At 35.2% G+C, this 21,021-nt stretch overlaps 1 protein-coding gene across 3 annotated transcripts in view; it reads left to right on the plus strand.

Annotated features, from left to right (window-relative positions):
* AlaRS (alanine--tRNA ligase, cytoplasmic) overlaps window positions 1-21,021 on the plus strand; it is a 144,279-nt gene that overhangs the window by 34,522 nt on the left and 88,736 nt on the right. For all 3 annotated transcript variants that reach the window (XM_090377519.1, XM_090377521.1, XM_090377520.1), the window contains exons 6-10: window positions 233-377; window positions 3,722-3,867; window positions 6,817-6,925; window positions 8,216-8,254; window positions 12,235-12,346. In XM_090377519.1, the coding sequence (XP_090233645.1) occupies window positions 233-377; window positions 3,722-3,867; window positions 6,817-6,925; window positions 8,216-8,254; window positions 12,235-12,346 (551 nt within the window). The remainder of the gene's footprint in view (window positions 1-232; window positions 378-3,721; window positions 3,868-6,816; window positions 6,926-8,215; window positions 8,255-12,234; window positions 12,347-21,021) is intronic.

The raw sequence follows: 21,021 nt of genomic DNA on the forward strand, positions 1-21,021 counted from the left end.
TAATTTTGCAAATTTTGCAAATTTGCAAAATCATTACAAATTTGTAAATTCTTGCCCAATTTTTGCATAGGATTCTTTTAGTGATTAACTTGGTGACTTTGATAATAGTACACTTTTTATTGAAGAATACTTGATTCCTTATAATTTATTCATTATGTTAGTAATGTAATAATTTATAGTCCATATTTTGTGTGATCTCTTATTGAAAATATCTGATTTATTTCCTTTTTAGAGAAAATGATGGTTCCTTAATTCCTTTACCCAAGAAACATGTTGATACTGGAATGGGACTTGAGCGAATAGTATCTGTGATACAGTGTAAGACTTCTAATTATGATACAGACTTATTTGTTCCAATCTTTGATGCAATCCAGAAGGTAACATTATTTTGTATTTTACATTAGATATTATGCATACAATTATGAGTAGCTTTTGAATATATTTGGCACAGTATTAATCATCATTTTGAAGTGATGTTTAATTAGGGACAATATTGTCATGTGAAAAATAGATATTTATATGTAATGTCTGACTTATTAGTTGAAAGAATAGTTACATATGTAATAATGATTCCTTTTTGGAAGTTTTTTTTTTTTTTTTTTTTATGTGATGTTGGTAAAAAAAAAATAATTACACTTGAACCTGCCTAAAATCTATCAAATTCCAAGATTTAGTAATATTAATAGTAAGAGCCATACATTGGAAGGAAGCCAGAAGCTTTTGCTGCACTGCCCCTCAAAAAAAAAAGGGAAAAAAGTAGATAAGAAAATATAAATTTAGAAGAAGAGAATAGAGCAGAGCCAGTGGAAGCATGTGTGTGTGCTCTCCCAGTCATCTGATCATGCACAGCATATTTAGTATAATTTATTCCATTCCTAATGTTTTATTTATGTTTTCATTTCTGTATGTATGTACCTTTCTTGCTGAGGAAGGGTTCGTTACCCCGAAAGCTTCTTGTCGTATTAAAACTTATTAAATTTATTTTAGTTACTGCTTCCACTGACTCTGCTGTATTCTCTTCTTCTAAACCATGGAAACCAGTGACACAGGCCCATTCTCTTTCAAAATACATTACTCTATTTGTGTCCCCTTCTCACATAGGTGCCTATCCAGTTAACCTTTGAATTGATTCAAACTGTCAGCCTCAGCTACCCATGAGGGCAACCTGTTCCAGCGATCAATGAATTGCTGGCTAAAAGAAAACTTCCTACAATCTAGTCTAAACCTCTTTCCCTGTAATTTGAATTTATGCCTACAAGTTCTGGAATTCTCTATAACACTGAAAATTCCGTCTTCATTCATTTTACTAATCTCTCTCAGAGCTTATAAACCTCAATCAGGCTGGTTGTCAAGCTCTGTAGCCCACATATTCAGAATCTTTCCTCATATGGCTGCCCATTTGCCGATCTCACCATGCAAGTTGCCCATCTTTTGACCTTTTCAAGAAGCTCAATGTGTTTTTTCAGATGAGGTCTCCATCTTTAAACACAGTATTCCAAATGTGGTCTTATTATTGCCTTATACAGTGGGACTATGACCTTCTTGTCTCTATGTGTTAATGTTCGATAAATCATCGATAGAACACCATGGGCTTTCCTGGCTGCCTGTTTTACACTTTTCAGAAAACTTCATATCTGCCTGTTTTATAACTCCCAGATCCCTTTCTTCCTCTACTGTTTTTAATTCAACCCCACCAAGCATGTAATTTTTTTTTGGGATTGCCCCAAGTGTAAGACTTTGCATGTTGCTGCATTGGAGTGTATTGAACCACTGAAATTAATTATGAGGGCATCTTTGGACTGAGGAGAGAGAGATTCCTTTGGATTGTAGAAGTGTCAATGTATCACCAATACATAAAGACAGTTCTAAAAGCGAAGTTGGTAACTACAGACTCGTTAGTCTGACTTCAGTGGTATTGAAATCTTAGAGGCAATAATTAAGAGTGCAATCCAGGGACATTTAGATAGATATGGCATTCTGAATAACATACAAAATGGTTTTGTTAAGGGAAAATCATGTTTGACTATCTTAGTAGGCTATTTTGACACAGTTACTCACGAGCTGGATATAGAGAACAATTTTTACATTGTGTATTTGGATTTTAGTAAGGCATTTCACTGAGTCCTTCATGACAGATTATTGTATAAGCTGGATCATGTTGAGATTACTATAAAACTTCTAAGATTGCTCAGTGGCTGCAGAGCAGAAGGCAGGGGTCGTGATTAATGAATATTCTTTGGACTGGTGTAATGTCAGGTGTGGAGTCCCTCCAGGATCAGTTCTTGAACTACTCTTGTTTCTCATTTTCATAAATGATCAATGAAGCGATAGAAGACTATGTCAAAATTTGCAAATGAGTAAAGATTGGTATCGTAGTTAATGATCAGTACCAAGCAGTGCCCCTACAAGGATGACTTGAATAGGCTGCAAGAATGGTCAGAAAAGTGACAGCTATGTTTTAATGCAGCAACATGCAAGGTTGCTCCAAGAGAATAACATATTGTTGGGTTACTCATAAACATAAGAATTCTTAAATATAAGAACTGAAGGACTTAATGTGAGAAAATTCTTGCACCTCCACCGCATGTGACTGCATGCACACAATTCCACTGCGCCTCCGTAGCCAGGTGGGAAGGAGCTACAGTGCGTAGCACACGCTTCTTGATTAGATCGGGGTTCAAGCCTGTCACCACCAAATACGGAGGATGCGGAAAGGTCAGGGAATGACCACCGCATATCCTGGAGCAATATGGCCTTAGTTTCTAATGCTCCTAAATACCAAACAACAACAACAACAACAATTCCACTTCCAAAACTGCCCAAACAAAACTTTGGTTTAAAAAGTTACTGAAAGTTTCAGCCATCAACCTTAATCCAACAATTAATGTCCAGTCAATATTTTCAAACATCTTTTGTTGTGTGGTGTGCAAGTACTGCCAGCTTAACCACTATATACATCTGAAAATTTGCCTGGGAAGGCAGAGATAAATCAACTCTGCCTTCCCAGCCAAATGGATTAGAAGAGCTGAGCTTGTGGCATTTTCTCAGTGTTCCATAGACTAAATCATCTCAATTTTTATCTTTGGCAACTCTTGAACACCTTGATTTATTCCAGCCCAGTAAATAATTTGGACACTGCCATTGGGTGGAGGTTGTCTGTATCTGCCATGCTCAGGGAATGTTCAAATGTGTTTGTCAGTCCATGCTGAAATGTATACAGCTCTGCATTGAAGTTGGCAGTGGGCATTTTGAGCATCTTTGTGAACAGTCAGTTATAGCCAGTCCTTATTGTTAGAAAGTCGGTTAGTTACCCAACTTTTAGGGGACTGTATCTCAGAAGAGTGGGGGGAGAATTTTTAATCAATGTATGTGCAAACTTTTTTGCTTATTTTGGGCCAGAAAATTCAATCTGAAATTTATGCCCACTTTTGCAGAATCACCTGTTTAGGTATATGTATATTAATCTGTTATTGCCAAAAAATAACGAAAAAGACAAAATGATAAAAATAGTGAAATAAAAATTTTATAAATCAATAAAAACGATAAATATGATGATAAAATAGATATCTATAATTTAGATATTAATCTATAATTCAGAGGTTTTAATATTTGAATAAAGCCTAAAATTTGACAGAAATAAAAAAAAAGTGTGAATAAATATTAAATAATTATTTATTTTAAAGTGTTGTTTATTAATACCAATAAATATTTTGAATATTAGGCTACTGGAGCACGACCATATGCTGGCAGATTAGGAAGTGAAGATACAGATGGTGTTGATATGGCTTATAGGGTTTTGGCTGATCATGTACGTACTCTCACCGTAGCTCTTTCTGATGGTGGACGTCCTGATAATACTGGTCGGGGGTATGAAAGTTTTTTTTTTCTCTCTCTCTCTCTCTCTCTCTCTCTCTCAGCTCTTTAAGAAGGCATAAATGTCACTTCAAGTGCTGGGTGTTTCCAAAAGAATGACTTGGTTTCAAACTTCAGTAATTCCAAAACAAATGAAGATAATTCTTGTTATTTCTTCATTATATGAATATTATATTACCAAAAAAAAAAAAAAAAAAAAAGGCTACTGTAATTGTGAAGGTCCAGTGAGTTATTTGACTGGTTGAAACAAAATTGTCCACCGTGATTCACTGGCATTACACTAGTAAATATGATAAGTCAGGACCAACTACAATGAGATAAGATGTTGGCTACAAAAGTTTCTGGCAACAGGACCAGTAAACAAAAGAAACGCTCTCACCATGTAAGCACTTCAGTAAAAGTCATCACTGCAATCCAAAGTCAATAAAATCAGCTTGGTACTGCTAATATCAAAATCAGTCATGTATAAGGCTTTGCATAAATGTTTAACATTGCATGCATAAAAATCAGCTTCATCAAAGTTTGGAGCCAGCAGATTTTTTTTTTTTTTTAGGTAAACCCGTTTGGGGTTTACATAGATATTAGAACCTATAGTACTTAGTACTGTGCTTGGGTTGGAGGTTGAGAAGACGAAAGAAGATATTTGTTGACATTAGACTTGAACTTCTGTAGACTGTAATTTTCAGGAAATACATATGAAGGAAGGTTGTTCCAGAAAACGGCAGTTGAATGAATAAATGAGCAAGATGAAAAGTTGGTTCTGTGAATTTGAAGTTGGACAGTAAATGGATGTTGGCTGGTGGCGGCACGTGTTTGGACTGTTTTGAAAGAGAGAGCAGGAATTACAGACACCAGCATTAGTGGAGAAGTTAGAAGACAAAGAGCCATCTACCATCACCCTCAGTGAGTGATCAGAGAGAAAACTGGATAACCAATTACAAAATACAGTTGGCAAACCATAAGATGGAAGCTTGTTTAGAAGTCCTTTATGCTAAACATGATCAAAAACCTTTTATGACACAGCCTGACTGTGTCATATAAGAATTCTGCCTTTGCATCATTAGCCATGTTTATCTATCCAATTCTAAAATCGTTTAGAGAACATTCATGTCCTTAAAAAAGACCTTCATATTAAAAAAGATAATAGGCTATATTCATTGGATGTGGCCTCATTATATGCAAATGTAAATGTTCCATATGCTTTAGACATAGCTTGGACCCTTTTAAATGATGACAATATAAAGATTAATGATACCAGACTTCCTAAAGATAGAATCTTCGAACTAACGAAGTTATTAGTAAATGCCAATTATATTCTCTTCCAAGACAAAATCTATAGACAGATTTTTGGTCTACCAATGGGCCTAAATATCAGTGGACTCATTGCTGAGTTATACCTGGATAAATTAGAGAAGATGCATCTTAACCCATTCCTGCCACAGATCACATATTATGGAAGATATCTTGATGATATCTTGATTATTACAGATCATTTGACCATAAATAATGTACTACAGGTATTTAATAATATCCATTCGAGATTAAAATTTACATTGGAAATTGAAACAGAAACACAGTCCATCAATTTTCTTAATTTTACCTTACATAGATTAGATCATAAATTAAATTTTAGTATATATAGAAAACTCACTAATAAAGGAATGCTTTTACATTTCCATAGTTACCATCCCTATTCATATAAAAAGTCAGTCATGTTGAATCAATTTATTAACGTGTTTAAATATTCTTCCTCCCAGATTTTATTAATGACAGAAATAAATGAACTAACAAAGCGATTTATAAACAGTGGTTACTCTTTAACCACTATAAATAAAGTTAAAACTTTAGCATGGAGAAAAAATAAATAAAACCTCGGAAACATAATGTATGAAAATTTGACATGGACAAAAAACATTTTATTACCATACCTTATGTCACGCAATGGTATAACAAACTTAATCAAATATGCAAAGGTACTGACATGAAAATTATAGTCAAACCTATGAATAAATTATATACGTTTTTTAGAAATCAACCTTTAAACACCATTTTTCAATTACAACATGATTTCGTATACAGCATTGCATGTAAAAACTGTGATGCGGTTTATGTAGGTTTTACCATGGGGGTGGTTCAGAGTCGAGCAAAACAACACGAAGCTTCAGTTCGGGCAGGCCAATCAAATGCAACGGAACTATTGTTTCATGCAATAAATGAACAGCATGTATTCGGTTTTAACGAAGCAAAAATAATAAATATCCAGCATAATTACTATAAATTACTTATTGCAGAAACCCTCAAGATGAAGTTATGTATAAATTTAGTTAATATTTGTAGACCATTCCTACCATCTGATGATTGGTCATTTATGCGAGTGCGTGAAGAACAAAACAATACTACATAAGACAAATTCTTCTGGTTAACTTTTTGGTTTGCTCTTATTCCTGTAAACATGTAGTTTCGAAAAGCCTTAGTCCAACTTAAGGAAGGAAGAGAATATTGCTCTATAAGTTAAGCTTTTTTACACTAATTTTTAATTTTAAACTTTAAATTTACTTTTAATGATGTTTCCCTTACTGACAGGGGAGGGGGGCAGTGATTGGAGCCCTGAGTTGAGTTGGGCACCCAATAGTGATACCATGGGGTTGGCCTGCTGCTGTTCTGACAGTGGAGATGTTTAATAATTTTATAAATATTATATCGTTGTTATAAATTAATAGTTAACTCGTTGGACTAGGAGAGTTGGTCGAAAGAAGCCATCTTATAGCAAAAAAATAATAATAATAAAAATAAAAAATAAAGGTAAGCCCTGTTAACGAAACTAAGTAAACAAAATGAGATACAACAGTATCTCATTTTGTTTTATTTATTTATGTATTACAGAATATGTGTACATATGCAAGTGTGAATATCTAAATGCATAATTATTTTTTCTGATTAAAGTTATGTACTAAGACGTATTTTGAGAAGAGCTATAAGATACGCAACAGAGAAACTTCGAGCAAGAAGAGGAATGTTTGCAGATTTAGTGCCTGTTGCAGTTGAACTTTTGGTATGTATAATTTCATTTATACCATTCTTTTTAAAAACTTTAATGTATTAAAAATGAATTTTCCTGCACATATATATTTAAAAAATCTTAGTCAAAATTAACCTGCAATTGTTTTTGTACAGGATTAGGTTTTCTTACAGTGATAGAGTACCACTGGATCCTCACAGACTATTAATTCTTAAAGACTGTTAATTCTTTAACTCATAGTTCATTAACTGCCAATTAATATCCTAAAATGATCAAAATATTGGTGAAGTCCACACTATATGATTAGACTGACGACTGATCATTTCAAAAATTTCAGAAGCGTCATCTCTTTCATTTGGTTCAGTTCAGGCTATTTTGACTGAGGATTTATGCATGAGGTGAGTGAGGGCAAAGTTTTTTCCAAGTGATGAAACAAATGAGGACTGAATGTTTAAAAACATCATTCAGTCCTTCAATGCCAATTCCTTCATTTTGAACAAAAATTATAACAGGTGATGGGTCTGAAATGTGTGGATGTCCCAAAGTCCAGGGTTCAAAGCTCTCAAAATAAAAAAAAAAATTGTCACCTGAATTGTGTTACCTGAATTCTTTCCATGAGGTGTCACTGTTAATGTGGTCTATTACAGTTGAGAGAGAATTCCACTGTAAACTTGCCTCTCTCAACTGTTTTAAAACATCTTGGTAATAGACTGCATTAACAGTGGCAACCCGTGGAACGAATTGGATAACACCATCTTCTCATTGTAAAAAATTCAATCAGCATAACCCTTGTGTGGCAATGACCATTATGCCAATTCAAAAAATGAATGAGGAAATAGTTGGCTTCTTCACCAAGACAATGCATCATGTCACATGTCACTCAATGTCTTGCAATTTTTAAAAAACATTCCATCATGCTACATTTACCTTATTCCAAATCAGATGAATAATCTGATTTGGCATCGTACAACTTTTAGCTATTTCTAAAATTTTAATTTTAGGAATTTTATATCTGTTATTTTGATTATACCTTTTATATTAGTTCATTGCAGTAGAGAATATTTTTCTGCAAGGGGCCAGTTGAAGATTGATGCTGATCATGAATGGACTTAGGCACTTTAAAATAAATAGCGGTGAATTTCTGTTATCTTCAGTTATCATGGATTGTATGCCGTTTTTGTATTTATGACTCATTCTCTTATTAATTGGGAGTTTATTTCTAATCCTGTCTCTGTAATATTTCAGACATAATGGTTAATAACATTACTAAGTGAAGCTTTATGAAATTATGTAATTAATAATTTTAATATTCTTGTTATTTAGGGTGATGTTTTTCCTGAGCTGAGGAAAGATCCCCAGAATGTAAGTTCTGTGTATCATCATTTAAAACTTTTTAAATATTATCATATTTGATATATTAAATTTATCATATATGATAAATATTGCAATCATCTAGTTTATTTTAAAATATGTTCCCCCATGGTGAGTTTCTCTTTCCACTTATTCCAATCGGTAATCAAATTGAAATCACCCATAAGAAGGCATTCACATTTGCTTGCCCATGCCATCTGCATATAGAGGCTTTTATCTTTTCACAATCTTCTGATCTATAGTATAAATCCCCCCCTCCCCCCAACTCTTATTTCCCCTTTGCTTCCACCTACCTTACATCACACATATACACTGCCATACCATTAATATCTGGACACCCCACCATGGATGGGGAAAGGTCCTATGCATGCAACACGTCACAGAACCTGCTATAAATGTGCACACTGGGCTTTGAACAGACAATTGCAAAAGTGGACAGGCAAGATGACATGATCAACAGAATTGATTACCTCAACAAATGCTAGATGCCAATTAACATAGCTGAAGGAGCATGAATCCAGGACTGTAGAGCAGTGGAAAACAGTCCTATGGACAGGCGAGTCAAGGTTCACACTAGGGCTTACAATATCAGGATCCCGGGATCTCGAATACCGGGATACCGGTCATTTTTTACTGGTATTGATACAGAAAATACTGGTTTTTCAGTACTAATTTTTAAAAAATAATTGTTTATAATTTAATCACATAAAGGTTATAAAATCACCTTTATGTGATTATGACCTCGTTATCTCTACTAGCAAATGTTCGATAAATCATCGATAGGACACCATGCAACATTGCAACCTGTCCACAATTCTCAGACAACTTCATGTCTTACGGTATTGTAACTCCCAAGTTCCGTTCCTCCACTACTGACTTTAGTTCAGCTCCACCAAGTGTATAGGTTATTTTGGGGTTGCTGTTCCCCAGGTGTAAGACCTTGTATTTTGCTGAATTAAAGCATAGCTGCCACTTTTCTGACCATCCTGGAAGTCTATCTACGTCACTGTGAAGAAACTCTGCTTGGCGGTGATCATTAACTACTCTACTGATCTTTACATCATCTGCAAGTTTAGACCTCATTGCCCTCCCTTCATAGATGTCATTTAAGATAATCAAAAACAACAGTGGTCCCAATACTGATCCTTGGGGAACCCCACTACTTTTATTAACCCAATCTGAGGAATAACCATTTATCGCAACCCTCTGCCTGGTGCCCTAAAGCCATCGTGCTATCCATCTAAGGATTTTCCCTATGATTCCAGCCTCCAACTTATAAAGTAACCACTCGTGTGGGACTGAGTCAAATGCTTTGCTGAAATCCAAATAAACAATGTCGAAATTATTCCCTAAATCGAGCTCGAGCACGAGTGACCTGTCAAAATGGCTAACCAGATTTGTTAAACATGATTTTTCCTTTACAGAACCGTACTATAGGTTCTATAGTACTAAGTATTATAGAAACTATAGTACTTAGTACTGTAGGAAAATACTGGGGAGTGCCCATTGTTTGTAATGAATGTAATCAAAGACCTTAGTGACTAATTCCAAGAAAGATTTGAATACTTAAAGAGCTCCTCCTAAAATTTGAATTAACGATAAATTACAGAAATTTTGAAATCATTAACTTGGTACAAATTTTCAATCTGAAGTAGCAGCTGGCGAGTTAGAACTTGTTGATATGCAGTTGTCCTTAGCTCTGAAATGTCTTTTCCAACACAAAACTATTTTAAAATTCTGCAGTTCTGACTGCAAAAAATTTCCTTTATTACAAAGAGAAGTGTTCAAAGTACTTTCTATGTTTGGATCAACATACATGTGTGAAAGTGCTTTTTTGTTAATCAACAAAATCAAAAACAAAAAAAGGAAATTTGCAATTATCTCTTCATAATGGAGAAATTAATTTGAAAGGTTTGGCATCATCTCTTCAGAGTCAAGGTTCACACTGAACAGGTAATAAATATTAACGCCCAAAAATTTTAATTGAGAAATATAATTCTTGCATGCATAATACAGCAAAAAAAAAATTTAAAAATGCCTTTTTAATCTTTAAGCAAGAAAATTTATATGTATGGTGCTTGCATGTATTGTAAGCTGAAAATCTTGCTCGCTTAAAGCAAAAGGTTAACCCCTGATTTAGATAAAGGAAGAGCTTTTAGGATGGGTTGTAGAATAAAGGATTTCATCCCTATTAGAATAATTTCACTGAGCAAATGTTGACATCAGATTAAACAGTAATCTGACCAAGAAAAGGAAGAAAAGAAATCTTGTAGATCATTGCATTTTGCATTTTTGTAATGCCAAACAAAACAAGATTGGGATTTGGCCAAAAGAAAAAGGCTCCATTGGAGAAGAGACCATCACAAAGTTGTGATTTGCAGTGCCCAGAGGATCACTTACCTCAACTGTGTAATTAGAGGGGGTGTTTCTTAGAAAAAGATCAAGGGTGTTGGCTGTGTGATTAGGATTGTCATGTATTCTGGTATGTAAATGAACAATCTGTGCTAGGTCATTCAGTAATAGCAAAAGCCTCAACATCTTGACCAGCTCAATCCGTCAATCCGTGTGACTAGAAAATGGAAACCAGCTGGAGTTGTGAACATTAAAATCATCGAGGAATATTATCTCACTGTTAGGAAAGTTGGACTGGAGAAAGTTTCAAAGAGAGGGAATTAAGTAGTTCCAAGTGATTAGTGGAGTTGGGAGAATGATAGAGGCAACCAATTGATGGAATGTGGTAGAGAGATTTTAAGCCAGAAAAGATCGAAAAGAGGGGATTTCATATTGCTAAGTCTCTGACAGGGGTTATCAGAATGAACGTATGCACAAGTACCACCTTTGAAGCGAAAGGAATCATACAGTGAATAATTCAGACAACTGAGATGAGCAGTGTAGAATCAGCTGATAACTGAGATTCTCTCAGAAAAAGTATGTGGGGTTTGGCAGACTGTAAGTGGAAATGGACATCAATGAGATTGCAACTGAGACTACGAATATTTTTGAAATGAACAAGTAAACACTTGAAAACAGTATATTAAAATAATGTTTACAATTATCTGTCATATTCAACTGTGAACTCAATCCTGTGCATAGGTTTGTTCCTTGCATTCCACTCCCCCACCCTTCCATTTTTTTTTATAGCTTTTAATTAGAAAAATTAGCTTTTAATTTAACGAGAGATTTTTATGAATACATTTACTGCTAAATTGCAAAATGGCTGTTCTTTAAGATACACTAACCATGCTAAGCCTTACATATTTTGAGATTAATTCTCTCATCTCCAAACAGGCCTCTGCGGTTGGGTATATCCATACTGTTTTTTTTTTTGAGTCTTTTTCACCAACCTTGCGTAGAATTAAAAACACCAGGGAAACTAAACTTTTGACTTATTATAAATCAGTTATCAAAAGTTTAGTTTCCCTGGTGTTTTTAATTCTACGCAAGGTTGGTGAAAAAGACTCAAAAAAAAACAGTAATTCTCTCATCAATTCCATTAAGAGATGTTTGTAAATTGGCAATATGTAAAGCTTAGCATGGCTAGTGTATCCTAAAGAACAGCCATTTTGCAGTATGTGGAGATGTTGTGAGCATGACACTAAGGATAATAACATTTTTTTCTCAAGTTAGAAGATAGAAATAAACATGAGCAATTTTCTAACACTGCTTAAAATAAGATTTAAACAAGCTAACTTACTGTATTTTGATAACAGTTTTAAATTAGAGGTTATAAAACAGTCATGCGAAATGAAGTTACAAAATTTCTGCTTTGAGACGTTTCTGCTAAATTATTTTTGGCTTCCTATTTCTTTTTTTTTTTTTTTTAATTTTTGAATCAAGATTGATGCTTGGATTAAAATTCACAGGGAAAACACACTAATTTAATGTTTTGATTCAGTAGAAACAGTCAATTTTACCAGTATAATTGATTTTTAATAACAAATTGAATGTTACAGTTTTTAATGTTGTTTTAGGTGATGGATATAATAAATGATGAAGAAATCCAGTTTTTGAAAACATTATCACGTGGTCGCTATCTTCTGGAGAGAACAATAGGCAAACTAGATGATCAAAAGATATTACCAGGTATTGTAACCTCCTTGCTAAAATAAGAGAATTTTTGTCTTCTTCTCTTGACTTACTTTAATCCACACCCTGATTGCAGGCTTATACCATGCAAGTTTCCTTTTGGAATTAACAGCAAAAAAAAAAAAAATTGTCTTCCCAGTGCTGTATTATGGTTAATGTTAATAATTATAGAGGTTAATAGTATTAAGTCCATTCCCACATGCTGTGTAAGGCCATGATCCTCTGGTGGTTGGTACATGATCCATGAAACTGTTCTCCACAAAGATTGTAGATGGATTAAAACAACAACAAAAAAAAAAGACTAGTTCATTTTATCTCTGTGTTGAATTGATTACAGTAATTCAGATCCTTGAGTAGTGGTTATAATCTTCGTCCTTCCACACCACATGGAAAGGACTTGGATCTCATGTCAATGTTAGAAACATCTAGCTACTCCCATGCCCAAGTCAGCCAACCATCTTAGATGAAAATTGCATGGTTTTTCACCCTACAAAACAGATAATTTTATAGACATTATATGGTATCGCCTGATGGCTTTGGTTGCCTTGATGTAAAATCAAGACAACTAAGGCCAACCAACATATATTGATCTTGGTAAACACCTCCCACCATTCCCAACATGCTCCATTCAATGCCTCCTGTGGTCTTCAGTCAAAAGGATGTCAGAAGGATTTTGATGGATCTTGATGCTAAGAAAGTTCCAGGTTCTGATGGTATTTCTCCACTTGTTCCCAAAACCTGTGCTCCTGAACTTACTCCTGTTCTTCCGCATTTTTTCACTTTCTTATTCCAAAGGTGGTTTTCCTTCTGCTTGGAAATTTGCTCATATCCAACCAGTTCTGAAAAAAGGATGACAAATCCCTCTCATCCAATTATCATCCCATTGCAATTACAGTAAACCCCCCCGCTATTCGCAGGGGTTACGTTCCTGAGAAATGTCGCGAATAACGAAAACGCGAATACTGAGTTATGGCTCCCATAGTAATAAAGGGGTTCCGTTCCAAAGTATGAAATATATAAGAAAAACTAGTCTAAAATTTTGTCTATGTATGTATTATATGTACCTTCATATTATGACTATGTACATAGTGAAATGCAAGCATATGGCATCGAAATGAAAATAAGAAATGTCGCGAATGTAATATTTATTAGAAATTTCAAACAAATCTTTCAAACCAGCGCCTTTGCTAGCAAAAAAACTTAACCCTCCAGTGCATCACCAGTTTCGCTAAAGTGTTGATAAAGGAGTTTTGCCTTTTCACGAATGATGAGTGAACTTAACGGAATTTTATTTTGAGTTCAGCCTTCTATCCACAGATTTAAAGCTTTTTCCATTTTTTTCTAATTTAACATCACGAGTTACAGAGCAAATTTTTGAAGCAATTAGCGCGTTTTCACGGACACTACGGCGGATTTTTTCTTCCTATTTCTTGATTGATTGTACCGTTGACTCATTGATTTTATAATGTTTTGCCACTGAGGAGACACTTTCACCATTAGAAATTTTGTCTAATAACTCAATTTTATTCGCTAATGTCATCACCTTTGATCCTTTCACATTTCCCTTGTTATTTGTAGCCATATTTTTGTACGGGTTAGACAGAACTTGTCCACAATAAAGTCACTTTCTTCCGTTAACACACTCGAAAAAAAGTCTCTTTTACACTGCAAAATGGTAGATTTATCACTTTTGTAAGCATATCAATTTATAAATTGATAAATTTATTCAATTTATAAGCATATAAATTAAAAGCAAACGACGAAACCTTCCATGACAAGCGCATAATACATACTGAACAAGGATTAGCGAGAAACATCCACGCTCGCGATTTTGTAACTCCCTCACCCACTGAGCCCTGTTTTGACCGGGAAAGATAATTCTAGCCACGCCCATGTTTTTTTATGGCAGAAAATATTCACGGCGCTTTAAAATTCACATTTTTTTAGGTTTCATTTTATATTAAATCGGCAATCGCGAATACAGATAACGCGAATAGCGGGGGTTTACTGTACTTCTACTCTGCCCCGGAGGCGACGCTGGGCAATGTTTTATTTTTGCTGATTGTATTGTGCCATTTAGCTTGTGCAAGACATAAGTTATTGATTGCATTTTCTGGCAAATAAAACTAAGCGTCTAAGGCTCACACCTCCACGTGGTCCGGGGCGGGCGGGTAGGGGTGATACCCCTACCTGGCGAAGTTGAGCCAGACAGATCAAAGGGGACGAGGTCTCGTTAATAAATTTGACTCAAGAGGGGGTGTTTAAATTTTCTCCTCTTGAGGTGTGTTAGAGCATTTTCGTGCTCTTAGTTAAATTGTGAGTATTTCCGTGCCCTTTGGCACAGTTTGCCTTATAGGCACAAATTCGTGAGTCGATCCTCTGGGACCTTTGCCTGTTAAACTTGGGCAAAGTGTTTTAGACGCATTTATTGAATAGATTTTCTAAGTGCAATTTTAATATTACATTTTGACAAGTGGATTGTGGCTCCTTGTTTGCTTACATTGATTGTATATTTGTAAATAGTTACTGATTTCTGTTTTTAGATTCAGTTTTTAATTGTAAATATAGAGTTTTATATTATACATTATGTCTTATTCCTCTGCCTCTTCAAGTGAGGAGGATTTGATAAGGATGGATGATCAAGAAGTACAGCCAGTTGTGAACGTTATTACTGAAGGTGAACGACAAGATTCGATAAAAGAAATTTCTTGTTCAGCCCAGGAACTAGTGGAACAGGATATCTTTATTGGAAAAACTTTACAGAGAACACCAGTAAAGACAAGATCAACATCATTACCAGGTACTTCCCAATCTTTGCAAAAAGGAAGTAAAAGTAAAAAGTTAAAAAAAGTGGAAGATAAACAAGAACTAAGCGATGGGGAAAAACATAAGAAGAGAAAACGAAAAAACAGTGTAAGTGAGCGGCCGAGTATGGAAGGTTTTGATTACGTTAGAGAAATAAGGAGTGAATTAAGCTCGGTTTTGTGGAATGAGCAAAGTAAAGTCCCTATTGCAGTGATAAGAATTATTTTGGAAAAATGGGATAAATTGGAACAAAAGGCGCAAGAAGTATATCTTGAGAATGTCTTATTGAAAGAGAAAGTAAAAAGAAAGCAGGAAAAACAAAGTTATTCTACTATTGTGAAAAATAAACTTGAAGATACAGTGTCAAAGGTTATGATTATTAAAGCAACGACAGATAAACATAAAACGAGCGAAGATGTTAAAGTGGATATCTTAAAAGAAATAAGGCCAATGTTATCAAACCTTAAAGTTCGGAACTTAAAACCAATAAGAGATAGGGGAGTCCTGGTAGAAGCTGAAACAAATGATGATCTGATAAAGTTGAAATCGTGTTCCAAAATTCAGGACTTAGGATTAAAGTATATTGTGCCTAAACCTGTATATCCTAGAATCGTATTATTTGATGTGGAAAAAGATGTAGAGAAAGAAGAACTATTGCAGCAATTGTGGGTGAAAAACTTTAAAGACTGTGATATAAGTGAAAAGAAGTTTAAAGAAAATATTGAGATTTTAACTGTAAATAGGAATAGGAATACACAGTTGAATAACTGGATTTTACAGTTATCTCCTATATTATGGAATAATGTTAAGGATAGAGTAAGATTATTTGTGAGATGGATGGCCTACAAATTTAAAGAGATATATTCAATTACTCAATGTTATAAATGCCTTGCTTTTGGCCATGTTGCAAAGTATTGTAGGAGAGAGATGCGATGTGGTCACTGTTCCAAAGAACATTTGTTTAAAGATTGTCCAAATAGAGGGAAACAGCCTGAGTGTTGTAATTGTAAAGGGAAGAATGAAGAGACTGCTCATGCTGCCGTGGATAAAAAGTGTATTGAGTATCAAAGGGCCTTAGACATTCATAAAAGAAAAATTAATTATGGATAAGTATATTAAAATTTTACAACTAAATGCACAAAGAGCTAAGGCAGTTGCATTGCAAATAAATCATATAATGGAATGTGAAGATTTCTCGGTGGCCCTCTTGCAGGAGCCATATGTAATTAAAGGTAAAGTAGCAGGTTATCCTATTAGATATAGAATTGTTTCTAAAGGTGATAATCCAATGACGGCCATAGTAATTAGAGATCCTGAAGTGGTTGTAACACAAGTGTTATCACTGTGTGATGAGAAACACGTTTGTTGTGAAATTATAGGGAAATGTGGCAAGTTGTATGTTGTTACAGTATATTGCCAGCCATCAGAAGGAATGGAACAACATATAAAGTATTTAGATAAATTATATGAATTAGTTGGCTCTTGTAATGTAGTGGTTGCCTTGGATTCTAATGCTTGTTCTCCATTGTGGGGTAGTGATGTATCCAATGAAAGAGGAGTGATGCTGGAGGAATTCATTGCTGCCTCAGGTATGGAGGTGTTAAATGTGACAGGACATGCTCCTACTTATTCCACGGTACATGGACAGTCATATATTGATTTAACTTTGGCGTCTACCTCTATTGTGGATAATATTAGAAATTGGAAAGTGATAGAACATCATACTACTAGTGATCATAATAGCATCTCTTTCTCCTGTGTTATAAATGATTCAGTGAGAATATTGAATGATATTGATAGATTTATGGATAAAACTGCAAGGTGGCCCAAGTTTGAGCAGGTGTTTTTGAGTAGAATTAATGAAATAAATTGGGTGGGCCTGACATCAAATGATTATGTTAAACAATTAACTGTTATTTTAAATGATGCATGTTCTAGTAGTATGAAGAAAAGGTATAAGGTTAATAGGCCAGTATTCTGGTGGAGTACTGAATTATCTGAAAAAAGGAGAGAGACTTTTCGTTTAAGAAGAAAGTTCCAGGCTGTAAGAAGAATTGGAGATTTAGATTTGTGTGAGGTGTATAAAAATATGTATAAAGCTTGTCGTAAAGAATATGTTACAGCTATCTGTAAAGCTAAACAGAATAAGTGGAGGGAATATGTGAGCAAACAAGGATCTAGGGATCCATGGAATTCTATTTTTAAATTATTAACTAATAAAAGAAGCCTATCGGAAATAATGAGCACTATTGGCAATGAAAATAGTCAAACTTTAACTTGGGAAGAATCAGTGAACAGGATATTGGACGATCTCTTTCCAGATGAAAATGAAGAAGTCAGTGAATTAGAAATAGATGGTCAAAATATTGTTGTGACACCAGAAGAACAGTTTACGTTAGAAGAGTTGACAACGGCCATGGGCCAGGCGAAGGATGGTAAATCGCCGGGCCTAGATAAAATAGAAGTTTTGGTTATGAAAAGATCTTTTCAAATGGCTCCAGAATTATATTTAAATCTGTATAATCGATGCTTAGAAGAGGGTGCCTTTCCGGATGAGTGGAAGAAAGCACAGATAAAATTACTTATAAAAGGAATAGATCGTATGCTTAATGAAACTAGTACATATCGTCCAATTGCCCTCCTCTCTGTTTTGGGCAAGATATATGAAAGACTATGTATGAACCGTCTTATGATGAGGTATGATTCAAGAAATATGTCATCACAAAACCAATATGGTTTTAAGAAAGACTCATCAACTGAAGATGCGGTATATAGATTGCTTCAAGCGGTGGAGGACAGTGAGGAACGGTATTGTTTGGGTGTATTTATTGATTTTAAGGGTGCTTTTGACCACTTATGCTGGGGAGGCATCATGTCTAGAATTAAAGAAGTATGTACAACAAAATTATATAATGTATTTAGAAGCTACTTTTCCAATAGGGAAGTAGTAGTTAAAACAAGATATACAGAGATAACTAGGAAAGTTAATAAAGGATGTCCACAAGGCTCGGTGATTGGCCCCTTTGCGTGGAACATGGTCTTTGATGAATATTTAAATGAAGAAATGCCTGGTGTCACAAAGATAGCTTATGCTGACGATCTGGTAGTGATGGTTCAGGGAAATTCCAGATCTTCCATAGAAAGCAAAGCAGAAGAAGCTTTGAGAACATTAGAAATATGGACAAGGAAACATAAATTGCAGGTCTCAAAGGAAAAGACGGTTCAGATGTTGCTCAAGGGAAGACTAAGCATGAATAGAGCTCCTACTGTACGGCTGATGGGGAGTGCCGTTCGATATGCACAAGTAACAAAATATTTAGGCTTAATGATTGAAGAACGTTTGTTCTTTACAGAACACGTTAAGTATTTAAAAGTTAAAATTAAAACCTTATATGCCAAGCTCCGGAGGGTGATTAGAAGAGATTGGGGTATAAAAGGTAGAGGCCTCAATCTGTTATATGATTGTTTATTTTCACCTATAATGTGTTATGCTGCCGGGGCTTGGGTTCATAGGATTGGGAATAAGGTTATTCAAAAACACCTAGTACAAGCACAAAGATTTGCATTACTAGGGATTACTCGGGCATGTCGGACGGTGTCCACAGAGGCCTTGCAGGTAATATCAGGTAGGTTGCCAGTCCAGTATGTAGTATTAATAGCTGGAGTTGGATATCTTACTAAGCGAAACATCAGGAAGACAATAGTAAGAATAAGAACTTGTCCAGAACCAGGAAAAATTTATACAAGAGCAGATGTTAAAAATGAAAAGAACAGAGTTTTAGAAGAAGTTAAAATTAGATGGCAAATGGAATGGGAAACATCTGAAAAAGGACGACAGACCTTTATGTTTTTGCCGAGAATTAATATAATTGATGTTAAAAGAAAGTTGTGGCAACAGTTTGGTCTTTGTTCTACGTTTTTGTTAACTGGACATGGATTGGCATTAAGACTCTTTCAGCTTGGACTTAAAGAAAATGGGTTGTGTAAATGTGGAGAGCTTGAAACATCTGAGCATGTTATGCTTGACTGCAATTATTATGTTGACTTGAGAATGGAATTGGAACTATCAATTGGCTATCTGGAGAAAGAGAGACTCCATGTTATGTTCACTGATAAAAGGTTATTTACTTATTTTAATAAGTACGTTTCGGAAGTCTTTAAAAGAAGATTTAGATTGCTGGGTAGTAGTGGCACGCCTCCAAGTGGCAGGGATGTCAACTCATCCAATTAGGATCAATGGATAGAAAATCAAAGTTGATTATCCTTGCATGAGGCTAAGTGGCCAGATAGGAATTGTTTATTGTTCGGTTATTATTTATTTATTTATTAACAAAATTGAATTCTAAAAGTTAGGAAAAATCCCATTCTCTGACATTACCGCGGATAGGCTACGGCCTCGGTAGCGGATTCGGCGAATGGAGGTTAAAATGTATGTACTTCTACTCTTTCTAAAGTAATGGAGAAATCAATTAACAGCCAACTCTTAAACTACCTAGAAACCTTTTGTCTGATTAACTATCGCCAGTATGGATTCCGTCGGTGTTGATCCACTGGTGATATTCTGGCTTATGTTACACATTTATGGACAAATTTAATGGAAAAATTTGGTGAAACACAAGCAGTTGCTCTTGACATCTCAAAGGCTTTCGATCGTGTTTGGCATAAAGGTCTCCTAAACAAGCTTCCATCTTATGGTTTGCCAACTGTTTTTTTGTAATTGGTTATTGAGTTTTATCTTTGATTGCTCACTGAGGGTGATGGTAGATGACTCTCTGTCTACTAACTTCTCCACTAATGCTGGTGTCCCCCCAAGGTTCAGTTCTTTCCCCCACTCTTTTCCTCTTGTATATTAATGACCTTCTTCCATTGACTGGAAATCCTATCCATTGTTTTGCTGATGATAGCATTTCATTCCACTTTCCATTTTGAGAAACCTTGCCCTGCTCAATCAGCTTCAACTTCTCAAATATCCACTACCAATTCCTTAAATGCCGATCTCCAGGTAAATCTCCAGTGGGGCAAAGACAATTTAGTTGATTTCAATCCTTCTAAAACTCAGTCTTGTCTTGTATCTCACAAAAAAGGATTCTTCTGCTCCTATGCTTATCTTTGGGGACACTTAGATTTCTAGGCAAGTTGATATATCTCTTTTGGGGATTACCCTGACTTCTAATCTCTCTCTCTTGGCACAAGCACATTACAAATATTGTTTTTCCTCTGCATATAAAAAACTTGGTTTTCTCTTTTGCTCTCGGCATTACTTTTCTTCTAAACAGCTGTTCACTCTGTACAAATCACAAATCCACCCTACCATGGAATATTGTTCCGAAATCTGGGGTGGTGCCCCCAAACCCCTCTCAGGCTTCTAGATTCCATTCAGAAGAGGGCAGTTAAGTTAATTAATGACTCATCTCTAACAGAGTCTCTCCACTCGCTGTCTCATAGACATACTGTTTCTGCTGCATGCCTTTTCTACAGATACTTCCACGGGCACTGTTCTTCTGAATTGGCTTCTATAATTCCCGCTCTCTCTTTCAAAACAGTCCGAACACATGCCGCTACCAGCCAACATCCATTTACTGTCCAACTTCCAACACCAACTTTTCTTCTTCCTCATTTATTCATTCAACTGCTGTTTTCTGGAACAACCTTCCTTCATAGGTATTTCCTGAAAATTACAGTCTACAGAAGTTCAAGTCTAATGTCAACAAATATCTTCTCTCGTCTTCTCAACCTCCAACCCAAGCACGGTACTAAGTACTATAGGTTCTAATACCTCTCATGTTTGGGGTTTTCGTAAAAAAAAAAAAAAAAAAACAATAAATAAATAACCTGGCAGTAATTTAGACAAAGTGCAAAGTGATACT

Source organism: Mastigoproctus giganteus, chromosome 7, assembly GCF_048544385.1.
Source record: "Mastigoproctus giganteus isolate SK-2022 chromosome 7, ASM4854438v1, whole genome shotgun sequence".
Taxonomy (NCBI): Eukaryota; Metazoa; Arthropoda; class Arachnida; order Uropygi; family Thelyphonidae; genus Mastigoproctus; species Mastigoproctus giganteus.